At 40.9% G+C, this 19,208-nt stretch overlaps 1 protein-coding gene across 3 annotated transcripts in view; it reads left to right on the plus strand.

The window, feature by feature from the left end:
• The window catches only part of osbpl5 (oxysterol binding protein-like 5), a 51,854-nt gene extending 33,969 nt beyond the window's left edge, over positions 1–17,885 (plus strand). The window contains exons 3-23 of one of the 3 annotated variants that reach the window (XM_067589267.1): positions 448–603; positions 850–923; positions 2,419–2,499; positions 2,876–2,977; positions 3,351–3,554; positions 3,793–3,877; positions 4,013–4,175; positions 9,539–9,752; positions 9,859–10,043; positions 10,211–10,292; positions 11,373–11,471; positions 11,669–11,765; positions 12,110–12,208; positions 13,702–13,799; positions 13,931–14,020; positions 14,422–14,558; positions 14,775–14,954; positions 15,078–15,207; positions 15,338–15,452; positions 15,539–15,641; positions 16,059–17,885. In XM_067589267.1, coding sequence (XP_067445368.1) covers positions 468–603; positions 850–923; positions 2,419–2,499; positions 2,876–2,977; positions 3,351–3,554; positions 3,793–3,877; positions 4,013–4,175; positions 9,539–9,752; positions 9,859–10,043; positions 10,211–10,292; positions 11,373–11,471; positions 11,669–11,765; positions 12,110–12,208; positions 13,702–13,799; positions 13,931–14,020; positions 14,422–14,558; positions 14,775–14,954; positions 15,078–15,207; positions 15,338–15,452; positions 15,539–15,641; positions 16,059–16,194 — 2,610 coding nt within the window. In that variant the 5' untranslated portion in view covers positions 448–467 and the 3' untranslated portion in view covers positions 16,195–17,885. Of the gene's footprint in view, positions 1–447; positions 604–849; positions 924–951; positions 984–2,418; positions 2,500–2,875; positions 2,978–3,350; positions 3,555–3,792; positions 3,878–4,012; positions 4,176–9,538; positions 9,753–9,858; positions 10,044–10,210; positions 10,293–11,372; positions 11,472–11,668; positions 11,766–12,109; positions 12,209–13,701; positions 13,800–13,930; positions 14,021–14,421; positions 14,559–14,774; positions 14,955–15,077; positions 15,208–15,337; positions 15,453–15,538; positions 15,642–16,058 lie in introns of those variants that run through there. The other 2 variants (XM_067589269.1, XM_067589270.1) reach the window with 2 other exon arrangements.
• Positions 17,886–19,208: the final 1,323 nt, after the last annotated feature.

The raw sequence follows: 19,208 nt of genomic DNA on the forward strand, positions 1-19,208 counted from the left end.
GTCTGAACTGCTTGTCACTGCCATGCACAGTGCTGTTATGTGGACAGGCTGACATAATGTGGACAGGCTGACATGTCGTCTTACAGTAGGTCTTTGTTCGTGTCTGAGGATAGAAAGGGCAGGGGTCCAGACAGACTGATAGATACACAGAGAGAAGGAGTGAGGATGGAGTTAGAGAGCTCTGAGTCAGTGATGCAGGGAGACACAACAAGTAAGATCAGATTCAAGAGAAGAAGAGCTATAGACAGGATGAATCACTTCACTGAAATGTTTATAAATCATTATATTAAGGATTGCATGCATGTAAAAATCTTGAAAGTAGTATTTTGTTCTAACCAGGATTTTCTTTCTTCCATCCCTCTGTTTTCTTTTTTTCATCTTTTCCTTCCTTCCTTCCTTCCTTCCTTCCTTCCTTCCTTCCTTCCTTCTGTTCTCCTCCCCTTGCAGAGGACAAGCAGGTTGTCAGGATGAAGGAGGAGAGTTTGTTCCAGCGGAGGTTTTCTCTGTGCCCCAACGCCACCTCCCCACCCAAAATTGACCCCCGCTCCCTCACTAGGAACTTGTCTTATGGAGGAGAAAACGACCTCTACAGCCTCAGCCCAGGTAAAAGGCCAGAAGCTGACAAGCAGAATATGAATCTCACAAGAGATGATATTTCAGTGATGTGTGCTAGTGGAGTCTGTGAAATGATGGTGTATTGTGCTGTACTGTACTTACTCACATACAAATCAGTGGACCTCAGCTGCTGTTTATTAGCTGCTTTTGGGGCTGTCATGCTTTAATTGTCTGTCAGCAGGTTTATGCACTGAGTTCATTTGTATGTGACTGTGTGTTGTGGGTTCCCACCAGGCAGTGAGACAGACAGGAACGGTCTCTCCATGCTGAGTAATGAACTTAGTCCTGCCCAATCACCAGGCAGCAAGGTAAGAACACAGTTCCTGATTGGGCAGCTCCTCAACAGCTCACTCTAACTGACTGATTAGGTGAGCACACAGTCTTTTGTATTTTATGATGATTTCTTTTCCTCTGATTGTTTGCAGCCTGAAATGTGAACAAGAATTAGAACTAGACCGACCTGCCACTGGTTTTACAGGTTTCCCTCTGTGAAGGGAAAATCTGGAATATAAAGGATTATTGAGATGTGCAAAGACAAATATTTAAGTAGATTTTTAGAGGAAGTCAAGTAAAATTAGGGCATCTTAGAAATGGGTCATGGGATATGAGAATGTGATTTTCTCCTAGTTTAAAACATTTAGTGCAATTGATATAGAAACCAGATAAATTAATTTTTGGGTAAATCCACATTAACATGCCAGAAATAAATTACATTGTAAAGTCATGGCAGTGCACTAGTGTAGTCATGCAACAACTGGGATTTTATATGTTAGGGCCATGGTGGGAACTGTGTCTTCAGCACCGCAAGCTATTTATTTTTGGCAACCAAGACCTTAATTGTCCTAGTGCTGCCTCTTGCTTATGTTGCATTAATTCTAACAATCTGTCTCCATTTTTCAGTAATACTAATTAGGAGTGGTCAATAAATGTTTACAGGGACAACTCGATATCTCATCTTGTCTTGTCTCCCCTCCTCTTGTCGCTTCGCCTCACCTCGTCTCGCAATATGGCCCATTTTATATGTGGAATAATTCACAGGCGCAGCTGCATCGCTGGCTGTTTGCCCTTTCTTCCATCTCAGAAGCTCTTATGGGACAATATGATATTGTACGAAGCCTTACCCTCGCATATTGTCATTTATATTAGGTTGTAGTTATGTACTATGCTTTAAGAATGGCTTCTTTTACCACAAATGGATACGGCTAAGTGCCTGTGTGTGCTCACCAAATAAAATTGCGAGCCATATTGGTTTAGTCCATAAAGAACAAGTCTTTATGTAATTACATATCACAGTGAAATCACAGGACGATTTACCACTGAGACTATAATCTGTACTTGCTGATCGGTGGAGACCATCAAACAGTCTTTCCCCTTTGTTGTCTTACCAAGGAAGACAGTGGTTACACGGTCACATCACCAGAACTGGCTGCCTACTAAGTTGCCTTGTTGATGGAAAGGGCCACCCACCTGCTGCACACAAACCACTAGTGTAACAGATGTGATACTTGGCAAACGCTTTATTGGCTTTATTTAATGCAAATGACATAACTGTTTTTCTGTACTTTTGACATTTGGACTAATTTATGCTTTCACAATCCATTTTTACAATCAATCATTTTTGTTAAATAATATCTTGACATATAGCGCTGCAAAGTTTATTGCACAGTCATTGGGTGGCGAGCTAAATAGGTGCAGAGTTGTAATAGTAAACAGTTCCTGTATTTAGTTTAAATCCTTTACAGCCTCTGTTTTCCTTCTTCTTCATCCTAACTGACTGTCTTCTCTCCTTCCTCCCTCCTCCAGTCTGAGTCCAGGATGTTTAATGGTCTTGAGAAGGACTGCCCCTCCCCGACAGAGAAGCTGGCCCGGAAGGAGTCACTAAAGGTACACGTCGCTTCCTGTTCCGCACTGAAAAAGCTTGCCTGAGACAATTATGAGTAATGTTGTGCAATGGGGTTTATCATTAAATCTGTACAATTTAGCACTCAAGCATCTCCATTGTTAGCTTGGAGGGTTTCATGTACACAACCCATCTGGAAACCTTTTCAAATGTCTTCCAATTATATTTTAAATGTGTGCCCTTTTGTGAAGCGTTTCAAATAACCAACAATGAATCACATTAAAGATAACCAAAGGCAACAGGATGGCGGCATGAAATTAGTTTGACTCTGCTTCCACCTAGTGTTTGCACTTTCAGATCCACTCTCTGACCAGTAAGACTGATGACTCATTCATATGTTTTTTTTCCCCTGTTTCACAGGTCCAAAAGCAGAATTACAGGCAAGAGAAGAAACGGGCAGCTAAAGAGCTTTCTAGCGCACTAAAGGACCCCAGTGTTGTCATCATGTCCAACTGGCTAAAGGTGCAGGGTTAATGTCTCAGCAGTGACGCACAAAGCTGCTACACTTTACACCCAGAATAATGATCGTCTCTGCAGTCACACCAACAATGTGCTATCCAGACTTTGTATTGTGTGATATTTACACCTTTTGCTAATTATCATCCTAGCTGTAAATTGCACATTCACTGTTACAATAGATTTTGCAGCACAGGAACAATTCTACAGCTCAGAATGTGCTCATTTATAGATTTAGTTTACAAAGCATGCAGTTACCCTTCTTTGAATCTAGCATGTTAATCCTGTAGTGTAATGTGTAACAATATTGTATTTCTTATGTTCCCATTCTGTTCGGATACTAATATTGTGTACCTCCTCATCCCTTGTCTTTATTTAGATCCGAGGCTCTTTAAAGAGTTGGACCAAGCTGTGGTGTGCCCTGAAGCCTGGAGTCCTTTTGATCTACAAGACCCCCAAAGCAGACCACTGGGTGGGCACCATCCTGCTCAGCGCGTGCAAGCTGATCGAGAGACCCTCCAAGAAGGATGGCTTCTGCTTCAAACTGTACCACCCACTGGACAAATCCATCTGGGCTGTCAAGGTTAGACATGTTTGTAGACTCACTGGCACTTTGTTTCATTCTGCAAATTCTGTATAGTTTTGTTAATAGTCTGTGATTTTTATTTATCTTTTTAATGTTTTTTTACAATGATATTTTGTATTTTTAATTTATAATTTCCCTGTTTAGTGCTTTATTATGCGAGAGCCATTTGTTTCTGTTGGAACAACATGACTAAGGTGGCATTAAGTGTGAGTCATTGTTTGATCCATATGCTCAGGGTCCCAAAGGAGAGAATGTTGGCTCGATCACGCAGCCTCTACCCAGCAACTACCTAATCTTCAGAGCAACCTCTGAGTCTGACGGTGAGGCTTATGTGTGTTTCTTTCCGCTGGAAGTGTACGTTCTTGCATGTGTAATGTAATTAGATGCAATTTGTTTATGAGCAAAATTTATTGAAGGTGCTCCTCCCTGTCTCCATAATCTGTCGGTCTCTCAAGGCCGGTGCTGGATGGATGCCCTGGAGCTGGCTCTTAGCTGTTCCAGCCTCTACAAGCTGACAGCCAAAGGAGGGAGAGAAGGAGATATCAGCACATCATCAGAGTCTTCCCATATACTCCACCTACTGCAGTCTACCGCACTCACAGACACAGAGCTGCTACAGTGAGTAATACACACAGCGATACAGCTGCATACACCCTCAGATGTAATTTATCTCCATCTTGCATTCATCATTTGTTGTTTGCAGATGATCTGTGTTTCCCGCAATCACACTCAAAGTTTTTATGCTTGCCAGTTCATGCACAAGAACGCTGGCATTGCTACCAAACACATTTGTGCTGTATTTTTCATGAAGAAGTCAGAAATTCCCAGCTGGTAGGTCCAAAATACAGTCTCTGTGCTTTCTGGTTGTCAGCTCAGAATAACATCTGAAGAAAAATCAACTCCCAGGAGGGGAGCATTATTTACTAAATTCAAAACACTGCCCCCCCATGGAATATCACAAGTTAGCAGTGTTAGCTATTTGGTGTGCTGTGTTAGCAACATTTCCAGTTTGTTCAGTTTGTTTCATATCTGTGTCAAATGATGTAACACAGGTGAGATTTGAGGTCATGTAGTGACAGAAAATTTTGAAAAGTAAAGGCCCAAACTCACTGAGAGCAATTATTGACGCACCTCATTTGACACACGTCATTTGATGTTCCTATGGCGCACTACAGGCATCAGATTTGAAATGCCATCACCACAGAACCAACACAGATTTGTCCTGTTGTTTTTTGTATTTATCACTGCATTAGTATTAATGAATGAAAAGGAAAAATGCAGAAGAAAATTAAACTAAGAGCATCTGTTTCCACAGTAAATCATCTGTTTGATGGTTAATTATTTCGTTTAGAACGTAACCGCCATGAATCACTCAGCCACCGCTGCGCTGTGTCTCTCTCTCACACGCTCGCTGGTGCTCTCAGCTCACTCTTGCCATCTCTCTCTTTTCAGCTGCAGAAAAAACAGCTTTGGTCGCTGGGTCCTCATTTGACGAGGCGGTTTGATGTGCCTTATAACGCTTTTGGTTGCATTTAGCCATTTAAAACAATAGGTGTTCTTCAAAATGTGTGCATCAGACACTTTCAGTGCGTTTGCGCCTTAATGCTGTGCAGTCTTTACATTGTCCTATATGTTAGAAAATTGTCCTAGAGAAAACAGGTCTCAGGTCATTTAGTTTAGTTTAATCTGATCTGTAACCATTAAAAAGGCTAAACAGTCACACATTATTACCCTACAAGACCAAACGGTTGATAAATGAAGCCAATGTGGAAGTGCAAAAAACTGTAGTTCCTGAAATGGCCACTTCAGACTGGCTCCAAAAGCGAGTCAGTCCCCATAGACTCCCATGTTAAAATACTCAACTTTACAGCAGAAATAATCGTGTTTACAGCCTGGTACAAAAATGCTTCTGGTTTCTATAGCTAATTTCCCCTTTCATGACAACTGTACAGGAGTGAATTTTTTTATAACTCACGCATTCAAATTTAATTAAGGCTTAAAGTTATGCATAATTAAGGGCGTGGCTGCTTGGAGTGACAGGTTGCTAGCCGCTAGGTGACTTGTTTCGGCAACCAGGCTTCATTTGGCCGGCCTCAGCTCCTCCCCAGCTCCACACTCTTGTCCAAATATGGTCACTTCTAATCACTTCTGGCTCCAAAAAACCAAGATGGCGGAGGTCATAATGCCAAACTCGAGGCTTCATAACAGGAGTCCACAAACCAATGAGGGACATCACAGTGGCTATGTCCATTATTTTTATACAGTCAATGCTCATACTGGGAAATTAAATGCTGAATTTAAGAAAAAAACTATCTTTGTAGAATAGAAACTTCAAAACTTTGGAGGCTAAACAGAAAAGTATATCAAAAATAAGAGAGTACAGTAGACTCTACACAATACACTCATCATTTAACAATATAAAGCCCATGAAATTGACTTCTCACCAGCACTCAATGCCATTCACAATCCTGTAGGATGGAGCTCCTCTGTCTATTGTAGCTAATGCTATGTGTAGGCCTACTTACATGCTAGCGCGAGTGCTTGTGTGTGTGTGTGTGTGTGTACCAGATATTCCTCATGTTGTGGGAACATAAATCTGTTTACATAGTCACATGTGGGGTGAAGACTTGGTTTAAAGTTAAGGTAAGTTTAGGGTTATGGTAAGGTTAGGGTAAGTTGTGGTTAGGTTTAGGACTGTAAGTCAATGTAACGTTCTCTGAAGTGATGGAAACATGACTGTGTGTGTGTAGTGGTATTTTTATGGTGTGTAATTTTTCATTGATGAAATATGGGCTATAATTACTCTCCTCTGCTGGAGCAGTGCAAACATAATGTGGTGTTGACCTAGTTTGTGCCTCTTGTATAATCATTCATCTTTACATTCAAACACTGTTTACAGTAGACTTCTGGTAGCCATCTTTGCTTGGTTAAGTGTTTTGAGTAGCATCTTGTAAAACCAGTTAAAAATCTGCTTTACTTGGGCAGAATATTTTCATACCAGCAGAACAGAGAAGACTTGAGCAGTGTGGAAAATGTCTTCTAAACAGCAGTTTATGTTTTCATGTTGTCATATGTGTTGGCCCTGATATTGCACTGACATGTATTGTCTATAAAATATTACAAATACAGCTTTATTAGCAGATTTGTTTTAGCCTAAATTGAGGAAATCCTTAATAGGAAAGTGATTGAGAAGTTGATCCTCAATAATTGCTTTTAATGTACCCTCAATCAAGGCAGCTAACCTATTAGTTGTTAAACAGAAGATGACTGTGACTGTTCTGAAGTCTGAATGTGGAGCAAAATTAATGTGATGAAGAGAATTACTGTTTTGTAACAAGAAATCTGTAAAACTGTGAGCTACACCAAATGTTTAAATATTACCTGACCCCACCCACGGTGTGTATGTAGCCTCTGTTAATAGATCTACTTATATGAAATCCTACCGAATCCTAGTTTTGCATCTGCAATATTTGTTATATTTCTAGTTATAGATATGTAATAATATGTGTTTTTATATGCTTCTGCTTGTGAGTGTGCATGTCTGTCTGTCATTTCTTCAGTCTTCATAAATGTAGGCATTTATGCATCTTACTTATTTTCTCATTTCTGCTTGAAAGTGAGCGTCATTTGTATACTGTTTACATCACACATCAGACATCCCTCTCCTCCCCACCCCCCTTCCTCTGTGGCTGAACCCTCCCTCTGGCCATCCATCCCAGCTCTCCCTCCTCTCCTGCTCCTCTTCCAGCCAATCAGAGCAGCCCGTATGATCACATGACTGACAGAAGAGCAGGAAGATGGAGTAGAATGTGAACCATACACCACCCAGAAACAGACTGCAGCAACACAGCCGTTGCAAGCCCGCACACACAAACACTGGCACACGCACACACACATTCAGGAAGCAGGTGTGCCGGAGTCGAGGAAACAAAACAGCACCACTTAGACACTAGATTGAAAACATTTTCACACATACAGACAAGGAGAAGAGACAAGGACAGGCTGCGCTTGTGTGTGGATTTGCTGGTAACACCATCGGTGGTGTTTTGATTCCTGAGGAAGAGTTTGTCTCTGTGCTTTATGTCTTTAAGGTAAGGAAAGCTGCCTCAGCTCCAGGGCGTGTTTGGGTTAATAAATAACATGACTGGCTGGTTAGTGATTCACAGAGTATGCAAGAATGTAATTGTTCAAGTCTGTCAAGCCTTCAGGCATTTCGAAAATTGAACTGCCCTCCATTGTTGTTTTGCCAAATAAGCTGTTTCGTTGTTTTCTGTGACCATTACTCAATCACTGAATGTGGTTTTGAAAGCAAAGAAGACACTACAGTTGTCTTCTGCTGTCCTGTTCTTGTTTTTCTATATCCTATAACCAGCGGAGTATGCATTTGATTAAGACCTGCTTAAATTCTGTGTCTGTCTACTTGTGTGCCCGTCTCTGTTTAAAGGTGTCTTAGTGTGTTTCTTGATGTTTGCACCCACAGAGGACACAGACGTCCACTGTCTGACTTGTAAAATGGCTGTAGGATTGGAACCATGATGTTCCTTTTTAGCTATCGATTTCACCCCTCTGTCTGTCTCTCTCTCTCATTCTCGCTTCTCCTTTCTTTAGCCATTTATGAGCTGATGCGTGACTTGTTTCTCCGTGTTTTTCTTCTTTTCTTTTTTTTTAGACTTTGTTCTGGTTGTTAGAGAGCTTTCAGATCTGAGGTCTGTGTTTTATGTGGAACATTGGCCAGCATGAAAATGATAATTCAGCATAGGACGCATTTTGAATTAGTTGTCTCTCAACTTTGTGCGTACGTGTGCGTGCATGTAAGTATGTAATACACAAGCATGTGCAAATATTATCATGTTTGTGCCCCCTGATTGTAACTAGTGACATTCAGACCAGGTCAAGAGGAGGCGGGAAATGGGGGAGGATGAGGATGTAGTGTGTGGTCTGGTTGTCCTAGCAACCAGACAGGTCAGATGTGTTAAATGCATTCAGACCCGCGAGGCTTTAAAGTGGAGAGTCTCTAACACAGTGTGCTTACTCATCATAGCTGTGAGGAGGAGGAGATCACAGATTCAAAACACATTCAAAGGCCATTCAGAGCCTTGAAGGTTCATGGCAGGTAATTCTGTTTTTCACAGAAATCTGCGTCATGGTTTCAGCTGTTTGTAGATTGCCGTAGTGACGAGGCAATCATCAAAGCTTCGGTAGCACAGAGCTATAATGAAGTAAGATGTTTGTGATGTTAATGTCTTGTCACATTAATCATCTTTAATGTCTAATCATGGTCAATAAAACTTCCTCAAGCTTCCATTCTCAATAAAATTAAATTATACATGGTAATGATGTGCTATCATTATGAGAGCCATATATGATACCAGTTAAAATTAAGTTAAGTCAGAGATCAGAGTACAAAATCTGCAATGGAGGATGCACCTAATTAAATCCTCTGATTATTCAGATTCTATGTTTCTGAGCTGACTCAAGGACTGGATGTGCGGTAACAACAAAGTGTTTGAAAATCAGGGTTGGTTTAGTTCTTTCTTAAAGGTGCAGTGTGCATAATTTAGTGGCATTTAGCAGTACGGACTTGGCAGAAATGGAATATAATATTCATAAGTATGTTTTAATTAGTGTGTAATAACCTGAAAATAAGAATCGTTGTGTTTTTGTTAAATTAGAATGAGCCCTTTATATCTACATAGGGAGCGGGTTCTCTTCCATGGAGCCCGCCATGTTGCACCACCATGTTTCTACAGTAGCCCAGAACGGACAAACCAAACACTGGCTCTAAAGAGAGCCCTTGGCCTTTTCGAGAGTTTTGCGGCTACTGTAGGTTCTCCTACTCGCTTGAAAGGGAGGAGTGAAGGGGAGGGGTATTCAGTTGGTTGCAATCTGCAACCTCACCACTAGATGCCACTAAATACTTCACACTGGTCCTTTTAATATAGTTCTAACCTTGATGTTCATCTCTCCTCTGTCACTGTCAGGTTGAATGACACCGTGCTGCTGGGCAATCACCACATGGACCATGATGGCTTTTCAGACAAATCGGAGCGCGAGGCTCATGATGACTGGGACACCACAGCAAATGAGAATGGTGGAAGGCTGACAGAGGAGAGCGACATGGACCAATCAGACGAGCTGTCCCCCGGGTCACAGGCCACAGCCTACACAGAGCAGAGCACAGAAGAGATGGCTGAGGTGAGGCAACAAGTTCAATATGTAAATATATATATATGGCTCTGTAAAAAAAAAAACAAAAAAAAAAAACACCACTGTGTACTCATGTTTGTATGTTTTACTTCAGGCTGGGGAGTCATCCCAGGTGGAGACTGTATCAGAGGAGAACAAGGGTCTGATCTGGGGCCTGCTGAAGCAGCTGCGGCCGGGCATGGACCTGTCCAAGGTGGTGCTGCCCACCTTCATCCTGGAACCACGCTCCTTCCTGGACAAACTGTCTGACTACTACTACCACGCTGATCTGCTCTCACAGTCAGTAACTCATAGTCATTATATTTTGTGCATGTTTGCATATGAGTAGACACATTGTAATGTTTTCTTTAAGAGACAGATAAAGACTAGGATTTATCATCTGCTTTTATCGTCATAATTTTGTCTCGTTTATCTTCTTCACTACCTTTCCATCTTTCCTGCCACAGAGCTGCACTGGAGGAGAGCGCATACAGTCGGATCAAACAGGTGTTGAGATGGTACTTGTCTGGCTTCTACAAGAAGCCCAAGGTAAGATTTGTTCACTGCCAAATGGCTTATTATCATGTTCAAATATAGAACAGCCCTTTTGCAACACCTGTTTTTGGATAAAGGCTTTTTAAAGATGAGACACATTTTGAATAAAACACAATACCACATTTAACATCTCCTAAACGTATCATTACATTTTAATAAAGACACAATAAATCAATAGACACAAGATATCAACAATAAAGTAGCTAAATTCATTCGATTACATAAAATACAGTATACCTGACTTACTATTACTTAGTGAATTCCATTTTACCGACTCAACAAGAATCAGTATTTACCAGAGGATTGAACTGTTAGGTCATTGCCAAAGCCTTCGGCTGCACAACAGCTCTGGAGATGGACGTTCCTCCATTCTATTTGTCCGTCACATACTCCTCATTCTCTCCTTTCTCCTCTCTTGGAAACAGCCGTTTAAAGAGCACTTGAAGATTTTCTGGTATGTTTCTATTTGGGCTCACCATCTTCTAACACGACATTCTGTGAAACTGTATTTCTTGGCCACTTGACAAATTACTCTGTCAAGTATCTATTTCTGCAAGATAAATATCAGGAGACATTTTCCCACTCGATAGGAATTTATTTCTTCAGTGGCAGCAAAACACCCCACTTGAGCCAGCAGATAAGGCCTGTAGATTAAATTGGCTGTACTCCACATGACTTGCTGTACACGGACAGGTAGAAACTTGCTAATATAGCATTAGTATGGCTATGAACAACCCATAATACATTTTACACCAATACTGCAGTTTAACAGTAGTATATCAACTCCTCTGCAGTTTCTCTTAAATGTCTGAATTGAAATCTACAGTACTGTCTGTCTGCAATGCAGTGCATTGTTTCCTGAAGATTGAATTAATTAAATCTCATCGGTTTGGCCAATGTGGTGATGTGATCATCTGCAATGTAATTCATCCTCATCACTGGGTATTTGTTAAATGTTAGAGAACTGTAATTTGGCCCAACTGTGACAAAAAAGAAGGTAAAAATAGTCAATACACAAACACTGTGTCTATGTATGAAGATTCTAACATTGCTGTGTATGTTTGCATTTTCCAGGGTCTGAAGAAGCCTTACAACCCAATCCTGGGAGAAACATTTCGCTGCTGCTGGCTTCATCCTCAAAGAGATAGCTGCACTTTCTACATTGCTGAACAGGTTAAACTGTATTCTTAGCTAGAACACATAATACACAGGACATGATTCATCCCTTGTGTGAAATACTTTGCAGAATTCGGCAAACACACAGAGCACACACCTGTGAAATGCTGCAAGTGTGAAATTAGTATCTGCCAGACACCTCTTTTTCTTACGCTGCTGTTTAAATGTCTCTCTCTCTCTCTTTCCTCTGCCAGGTGTCCCACCATCCGCCCATCTCTGCCTTTTATGTCTGCAATAGGAAGGATGGTTTCTCTATCAGTGGAAGCATCCTGGCCAAGTCCAAGTTCTATGGTGCATACTTTCATATGAACCCCCCTTCTGCAACACCTGTTTTTGGATTAGGAGTTTTTAAAGATGATACACACTTTTAATTAAACAACATAGATAGCGATGCTATATTTAACATCTATAGAGCATCATGTATTGTTACATTTCAATAAAAATGAAGCAAATCCCTGGAAACAAAACAATAACAATTAGTCATGTTTCAGTTTAAAGGAAACCTTCACGATTTTTCAAGTCTGTCTTAAAGTGGTGCCCAACAGTTTCCCACTCACAAATGGCTGTAATTGTAAACTTTTTAAGGGGGATCTGCTCTTTAATCATGTGCTCTGTCTGTCTCTCTGCTGTTGTAGGTAACTCTCTGTCAGCTATTCTGGACGGCAAAGCCAGGCTGCTGTTCCTGAGCAGGGAGGAGGAATATGTCATCACCATGCCCTACGCTCACTGTAAAGGTAATAGGTCGGCTGTCATTTTGATGACCACCACTATAAGTCTGTCCATGTTCTTGCTACTATGTGACCACTGGTGAAAATTGATTCTGTTTGCACAAACCTACAACAAGTATCAGTATACACATAAATCACCGAAACATACACTATCACATTGTAATAATAATAATAATGATTATACAAATAATAATAATTTTATTTGTATAGCACTTTTCAAGCCAGGAGCACAAATTGCCTTTCATAGACAGCACAAAAGAAACAATCACAAATATAAAAATAAGAACAGCAAAATACAAGCACACAATTAAAAGATCGTATAAAAATAAATTTACAAATAAATCATCTAAAATAAGTGAAACTATTAAAATCAACTTAAAACCAGCACAACAGAGCTGTATTATGTAAACAAATAAGACTAGATGTCAGGCAAAAAGGCAAGTCTGTAAAAATGTGTCTTAGACAGGATTTCAAAGCAGAAACGGTGTCAGCAGATCGAATCCTAACTGTAAGACTGTTCTAAAGCTGAGGTACCAGTACAGCAAAAGCTTGATCACCCTTTGACTTGATCCAGCAGATCTAAGAGGCCTTTTTGGACAGTAAGGAGTTAAGAGTTCACTGATGTACTCTGGCGCCTGGCCATGTAAAGCCTTGCAAGTCATTAGTAAGATTTTGAAATGGATTCTAAAAGAAATCGATAAAACTGGCCAAAACTGGGGTGATGTAAGACAAGCTTTTGATGTGGGTCAGAAGTCTGGCTGTTGAGTTCTGCAGTGTGAAGTTGAGCTGCAGCTCAGGCGCTGAGGCAGGTAAACATGGCGTTACAATAATCCAGACCTGAGGAAATCAAAGCATGAATAATTTTTTTCTGTATTGCTAAAAGGTAACATTGCTCTGATCATGGAAATATTCCTAAATTGGTAGTAACATGATTGTAGCAGTTTTGTTAGATGATTTTAGCTCCTGCTTCACCCAACTGATCTTGGCTGTTTGCTACCAGGCTTTTCAGTACTTAAATCACTAAACACAGCTACAGTGCAGGAGGTCAACAAAGAAACTTACCTACCATGGATACAATGAAATCTGTCTTCTATGACAGATTATGTGTGGGCGGTTACTTTTGAAGCCATCTGTTGTAACCAATATATTCATACCAATGGAAATCAAACAGGATCCTGCCGTGCTCTGGTCATGAACTGACACATGGCTGAGAGCCAAAAGTAGAGATGGATGATGGGTGGAAACCAAGTCGAGTTGAGTTTCCGTTTATTCTCTGAGTGTACCTGGGTATGTTGTAAATTACCCTCTTTATCTTGTCTTACAATTCAGTTAAGGAATGCGCTCGCTGTGAGCACATCATAAATTACATTCCTAACTGAACAGGAACACAGGGAACAGTATGATAAATCAACAGGAACTTGTTGTTCTCCTCATCTACATTCTGCTCACTGATGTGCTGCCGACCTGATGCTCTATTACTGTATCTGTGTCTCCTGCAGGTATCCTGTACGGCACAATGACACTAGAGCTGGGTGGGAAGGTTACCATTGAATGTGAGAAAACAAAATGTTTGACAGAGCTGGAGTTCAAACTCAAGGTACGGGTTAATGTTTGTTAACTTACATTGACTAGTTTTTATCTTTTTTCTTAACATTATAAGCTGTACCAGTTATCAACTGATACGTTCTGAGACAGTCTGTGTAAAGGTGTTGATTTTGTTCAATGCAGCCTTTCCTGGGAGGCGCCTGCTCTGTGAATCAGATCAGCGGGAAGATCTTTGTGGGAGAGGAACTAGTGGCCACCGTTGATGGACACTGGGTGAGAGTTTTTACCGCCTCTATCTCCCTTTTCAATTAATATTTCAGCATCCCTCTCTGCCACCTAGTATTCAATAACTCTCTGTAGTAATGAGGGCAGAATTGGAGGTTAAGGAGCAGCACAGAGACATGTTTAGAGGACACTATTAGGAAGGCTCTCAAAGTGGGCTGGAGGGTCTCAGAAAGTAAAAAAAAAATTATGGAAAGTTAATTAACTATTGCATGCTCTGGAAATAGTTCATAAAAACTGAAAGTTTTAGAAAAAATCTCTTCCAGTCTGACCTCACTGTGAAGGAGACAAAAGAAAATTATTAATTCATATCCAAAGAAACATTTAGAGACTGTGTCATGAATTGATTTAGTTGATGGGACTTAACATTTGGTTGCCTTTGTTGTAATCAGGACGGCGAGGTTTTCATTCATGAGAAGCGCTCAGGCCTGCAGGAGACATTATGGAACCCGAGCCCGGACATCCGCAGCAGCCGCCTCAAGAGACAAGTGGTCCAGTTAGACCAGCAGGGAGAGTTTGAGTCTGAAAGGTAAACCACAAATTTGCGTATTTTTTAACTAAATTCACCTTCGTATGTCAATCACTATGTTTATTCTTAATGTACACAACGTTATTTGGAGAAAACAAACAGGAAAACCGGATAAGAGACACTTGATCAGAGAAAGAACAGATGTAACTAATAACATATTTGACGACATATATGTACAATATGTTTGTGAATCTGATTTTAATGTGGTTTCAACAGACTGTGGCAGCATGTGACCAGTGCCATCATGGATCGGGACCAGCTGCGGGCCACCCAGGAGAAGTTTGTGTTGGAGGAAGCTCAGCGGAAAGAAGCCAAGGAGAGAGGAGACAAACTGTGGAACCCTCGACTTTTCCATCAGGACCCTGTGACCTCCGAGTGGACCTACAAGCACATGGAGTACGAACACACACATCAAGCAAATAAGACAGGATATTTCACATATTTTTGTCTTTTGAGTTATGATTTTAGGTCTGTAAGGAGAGGAAAAACATGGAAATAATGTATTGTCATGTTTGGCAGCATGCGGCCGTGGGATCCTGAGCGCTGTCTGGTTCAGTTTGAAAAGGACGGAGTGATTCAGACGCATGAGAAAACCCAGAGACGTCACAACGGACTTTCCTACAGTCACAGCTGGACCAGCCAACAGAAGGTTAGTCAGACCTTAACACACATCTGTATACTGTCCTCATTTCTGACCGACTGGCTCTCACTTAAAAAATGTTCATTTAAAAGTTAAAACACTCGCCTGTTCAACTGAACTGTCTTCTGCTTCCTCCCAGGCTGAGGTGAATGGGAAGCACAGGAAGACCAGCAGCCAGCCGTCCAGCTGCAGCCAGAACACCGAAAGCAGCAGCACCACACCAGAACCCACACACGAGTCTTCAGATAATGAAGGTGAGGAGCATACACACACTTACAAACACATAGACTCTCTTTAATTTCGTGAATTTAACATTAATGTTCTCCTGTCATGTGCCCAGGATTCTCAAGCCAGTGTGCACGGTGCGCTAAAGAGGTGAAAGACATTGCCCAAATAGAGGCCTCCATCACATCTATACAGAAGACACAGCAGGATATCCAGAGGTAAAAATAACACACACACACATTTATGCTCACACACATTTGTGGAGGAAGCAGGGGTTAGTAAAATGACTTGAGGTCAAAGATACAAACATCCTCCCTCTGGAGATAAAACTGGTATAGAAAGGATACATGTGGTCATTGCTCTTTTCACTGTTGATAGTGTCAGACTTAACATTTTGTGACCCTGATTCTAAAGCAGAATCAGAAACTCACATTCATATCCACTATTGGATGAATGCAAAATAGGGCCTGTAACAAAAATACCCAGAATCAGATAATTTCAGTAACATTTTCAGAACTTTAATTTGGAAAATAGTTGTTTTTTATAGATTTTCATTGTGGCAATTTTACATTGATTAGACTTCATTCTACTTAAATGAAATTTAAGTTGAAAACCTTCTCTTTCTCTCTCTGTAGGAACCTGGTGGCTCTGAGTCGTCAGCTGACTCATCAAAGGGCGGCGGACGACAGCGTGTCGCTAACAGGCCGTCACTGTCTGATCCTCTGTGTTCTGCTCCTCTCCCAGTTTCTCCTCAACTACGTCTTCACCTGAGCCCGCTCCTCTGGGAGGAGTTTCCCTCCGGCACTGATCTGGCATCATATCCCTCCCGCAAGCACAGACTGTAATCAGCAGAGGGGGGCTGAGACCTCAGATCAGTGTTTGGCAGGCGACTTTGTCCCATTTCCTCTGAGAGGGCAGGAGCACGGACATTATAGCAATAAACACAGCCACAGCCACCGCCTGTCAGTCATCTGCAGAGAGGAACTGCACCCCCTAGTGTAGCCAGACTGAAACAGCACCGGCACCCACGCACTTTGGACAGGAAAGGAGGGATGAGAGACAAGAACGGCTAAAAAGATTTAAAATGAAAAGATGAAATGTATGATGAAGATGAAGAATGATTTTGTAAAAAGAATGACAGAGAGGATGTTTCACCATTCCTTAGTGTCTTTTTATATTGCCCTGCAATACTGTTTATCTGTGAGTGTGCCTGTGTGTGTGTGTGTGTGTTGTTCGTACCTACAGTAGGCCCTATGGGCGCAGGCAGATCACCGCTTGGACTTCTCCTACTTCCCTTCCACTCCAGATTTTGGGCCTTAACGCTGAAGCCAAAAAAAAAAAAGGAGGAAAAACATGACGTATATATAACAAACGAAGAAGGAATATCTTCCAACAGTGCAATTCTGTGTGTTTTGTATCAATGTACGCTCAAATACACTCTGTCTCGTCTTTTAATGAAGATGATTTTACCAAAACAGTATTTATAATCCGAAAGGACAAAGAGTACTTGTTTACAGGGAGCACTGTGTGTGTTTCTAGTGACACATAGTGAAGGAAGGATAATGGGAATGAGGCAGGGCAGAGAGCCAAACAGAGTGTCTTTGTATTTGTGTGCCTGTGTTGCCGTAATGGAAGGGATTATAGCATAGCACTGCTTTGGTCTAGACCATGACACTAGTGTGTACAATCAGTTGCATATAGAAGCAGCGTGTGGAGGAAGGGACAGAGGGAATGAGTGAAAATATAAGGAAAAAAATGTAATACCTTGGCCTATTTAGAAGGGGTTTGTGTGTGCATCTTGGTCCACACCATGTACAAGTGACTGTTTAAAGATGTAAACACTTAGTAATTAGTTGTTTTTTGTTCTTTTAACCAATTTGTATATATTTGTCTGGAGTACATTGACAGTCTGTTTTGAAAAGAGATTTCAGAATGTATTTATTGGGTGATTAACCTTGACTTTCCTAATCTAATTCAGCTTGGAGGACGGAGACCAGGGGTGACAATCGCTCTCCCAGGGTTGTGTGGGTTCGTCATCTTTGTGTGTGTGTGTCTGTTTGTCTATCTGTCTGTCTGTCAGTGTGTGTGTCAGTGTGAGGGAGCACATGTGTGCAAGAAAGCCATTACGGTTGTGCTGAACAAAGCCAGGGTTGTGATCATAGTTCTTACTGGTTTTTAACCCTTGAATTTCAGTCCATTGCCAGTACTGATCTACCCGGCGGGAGAGAATCTGAGAGCACAAGAAGGAAGTCGACTCTTTGAATGCTTTTATTTACACTTTAATTTGTTTATTCTTTTCATGATTTTCCTGTTTTCTACTCTACTGCCATGTTGTGGGGATTCTACATGCCAGATATTTTTTGTCATATGGAACATAACTACAGAGAACATGATGATGCCCAATGTTTTCATTCATATATCTGTTGCGTACTGTAGCACTACAGTAAAACATTTTAACCCTGCCACTGCCTTTGGTTCTTATTAATGTCATATAAAAGGAAATTGTATCCATTGGTGTTCAGGATAATGATAAACGTTTCACTGGTGACTACAGAGAGAAAATATTCTGTCTGTAGTCAGACTGTCCAGCAGAGGGAGATGTCGGTGTGGGATTGATACAGATTAACCAGAGTATTCATCACCTTTATAGAGATGCAACCTGCTCATCTGTCTAATCCCCTCTACATTACTAAACTGCAGCAGTCAAGATAAGAAATCCTCCATGTTTTGGATACAAATGAAAGAAAATGTGAGACTAGACAAAACTACAAGGCTACTTCAGGTGACAATCCTTCCCTATATACTACAAAAAAACGTTGGTGGCAACTTCTTTTTTTTTTTTTTTGTACAAGCCACATAACTGAGATGAGTGGTTGACACAATGGCTGCAGACCCTCTCACAGGCCTAAGAGTCCAACATGAGCAGGTGAAAATCTCTTGGTAGACACCACATGGATCAAGATCTCTGCTACACACACAGATTTAAGCCCTTGTGTTGGTAACGGGATTGTGTTCAGGAGCCTCCCTGCGATGTATGAGGCTGTGGAGTGACGGGTGTTGATGCACTGTTAACATACAATGTCTACACTGTGTTACTCCATTTACATTTTAAATAGAAGTACTGTTTTTAGAGACAAAAAGCTGCAATTAGATTTATTAAAATACTTGAAAATTTTAAAATAAAGATCACAAATAGGTCAGTTTACTGCTGTGCTCATGAGAAGCTGACAACATTCATACTTGTCTGTGTCTCAACAAGTAAAGTGAACTACATTTCTTGCCAATTAATCTTTCAACAAAATTACAGATTTAAAAACATCCCCAAGTACAAGTCCTCACAAAATCTACTAGATCACGGTAACAGAGGTTTAGGAGGTGATACTAAGTTGTATTCTGCTTCCACAGACATGAAACTAACAAGAAAATCTGCTGGCAGCATTTTTGTAAATGAAATTGGATAACTGTGGAGGGGGTCGTTGTTTTAAAAATCTGTAGGAATAAAAATAAATGAATTAGCATGTTCACATACACCAGAACATATGTTCCACACTAATATTGTAACATTGCTTTGTACCAGTTTAATCACCAATTAAAAACTAACTTTCATGTTTGCCTCACATATCATTTTTATATTTGATTTGTATGTTACGTTAGATAACAGGTCTCTTGCAGAGGAGTTAACAAGACTTAAGCTGTCTCTTGTGTAACATTTCTAATATAAATCAACCTGTCACTTCACTTTCTCTTGCTTCTACATGTAATGATATAACTTCCTCTCAGTCACT

This window comes from Thunnus thynnus, chromosome 5 (assembly GCF_963924715.1).
Source record: "Thunnus thynnus chromosome 5, fThuThy2.1, whole genome shotgun sequence".
In the NCBI taxonomy this organism is placed as follows: domain Eukaryota; kingdom Metazoa; phylum Chordata; class Actinopteri; order Scombriformes; family Scombridae; genus Thunnus; species Thunnus thynnus.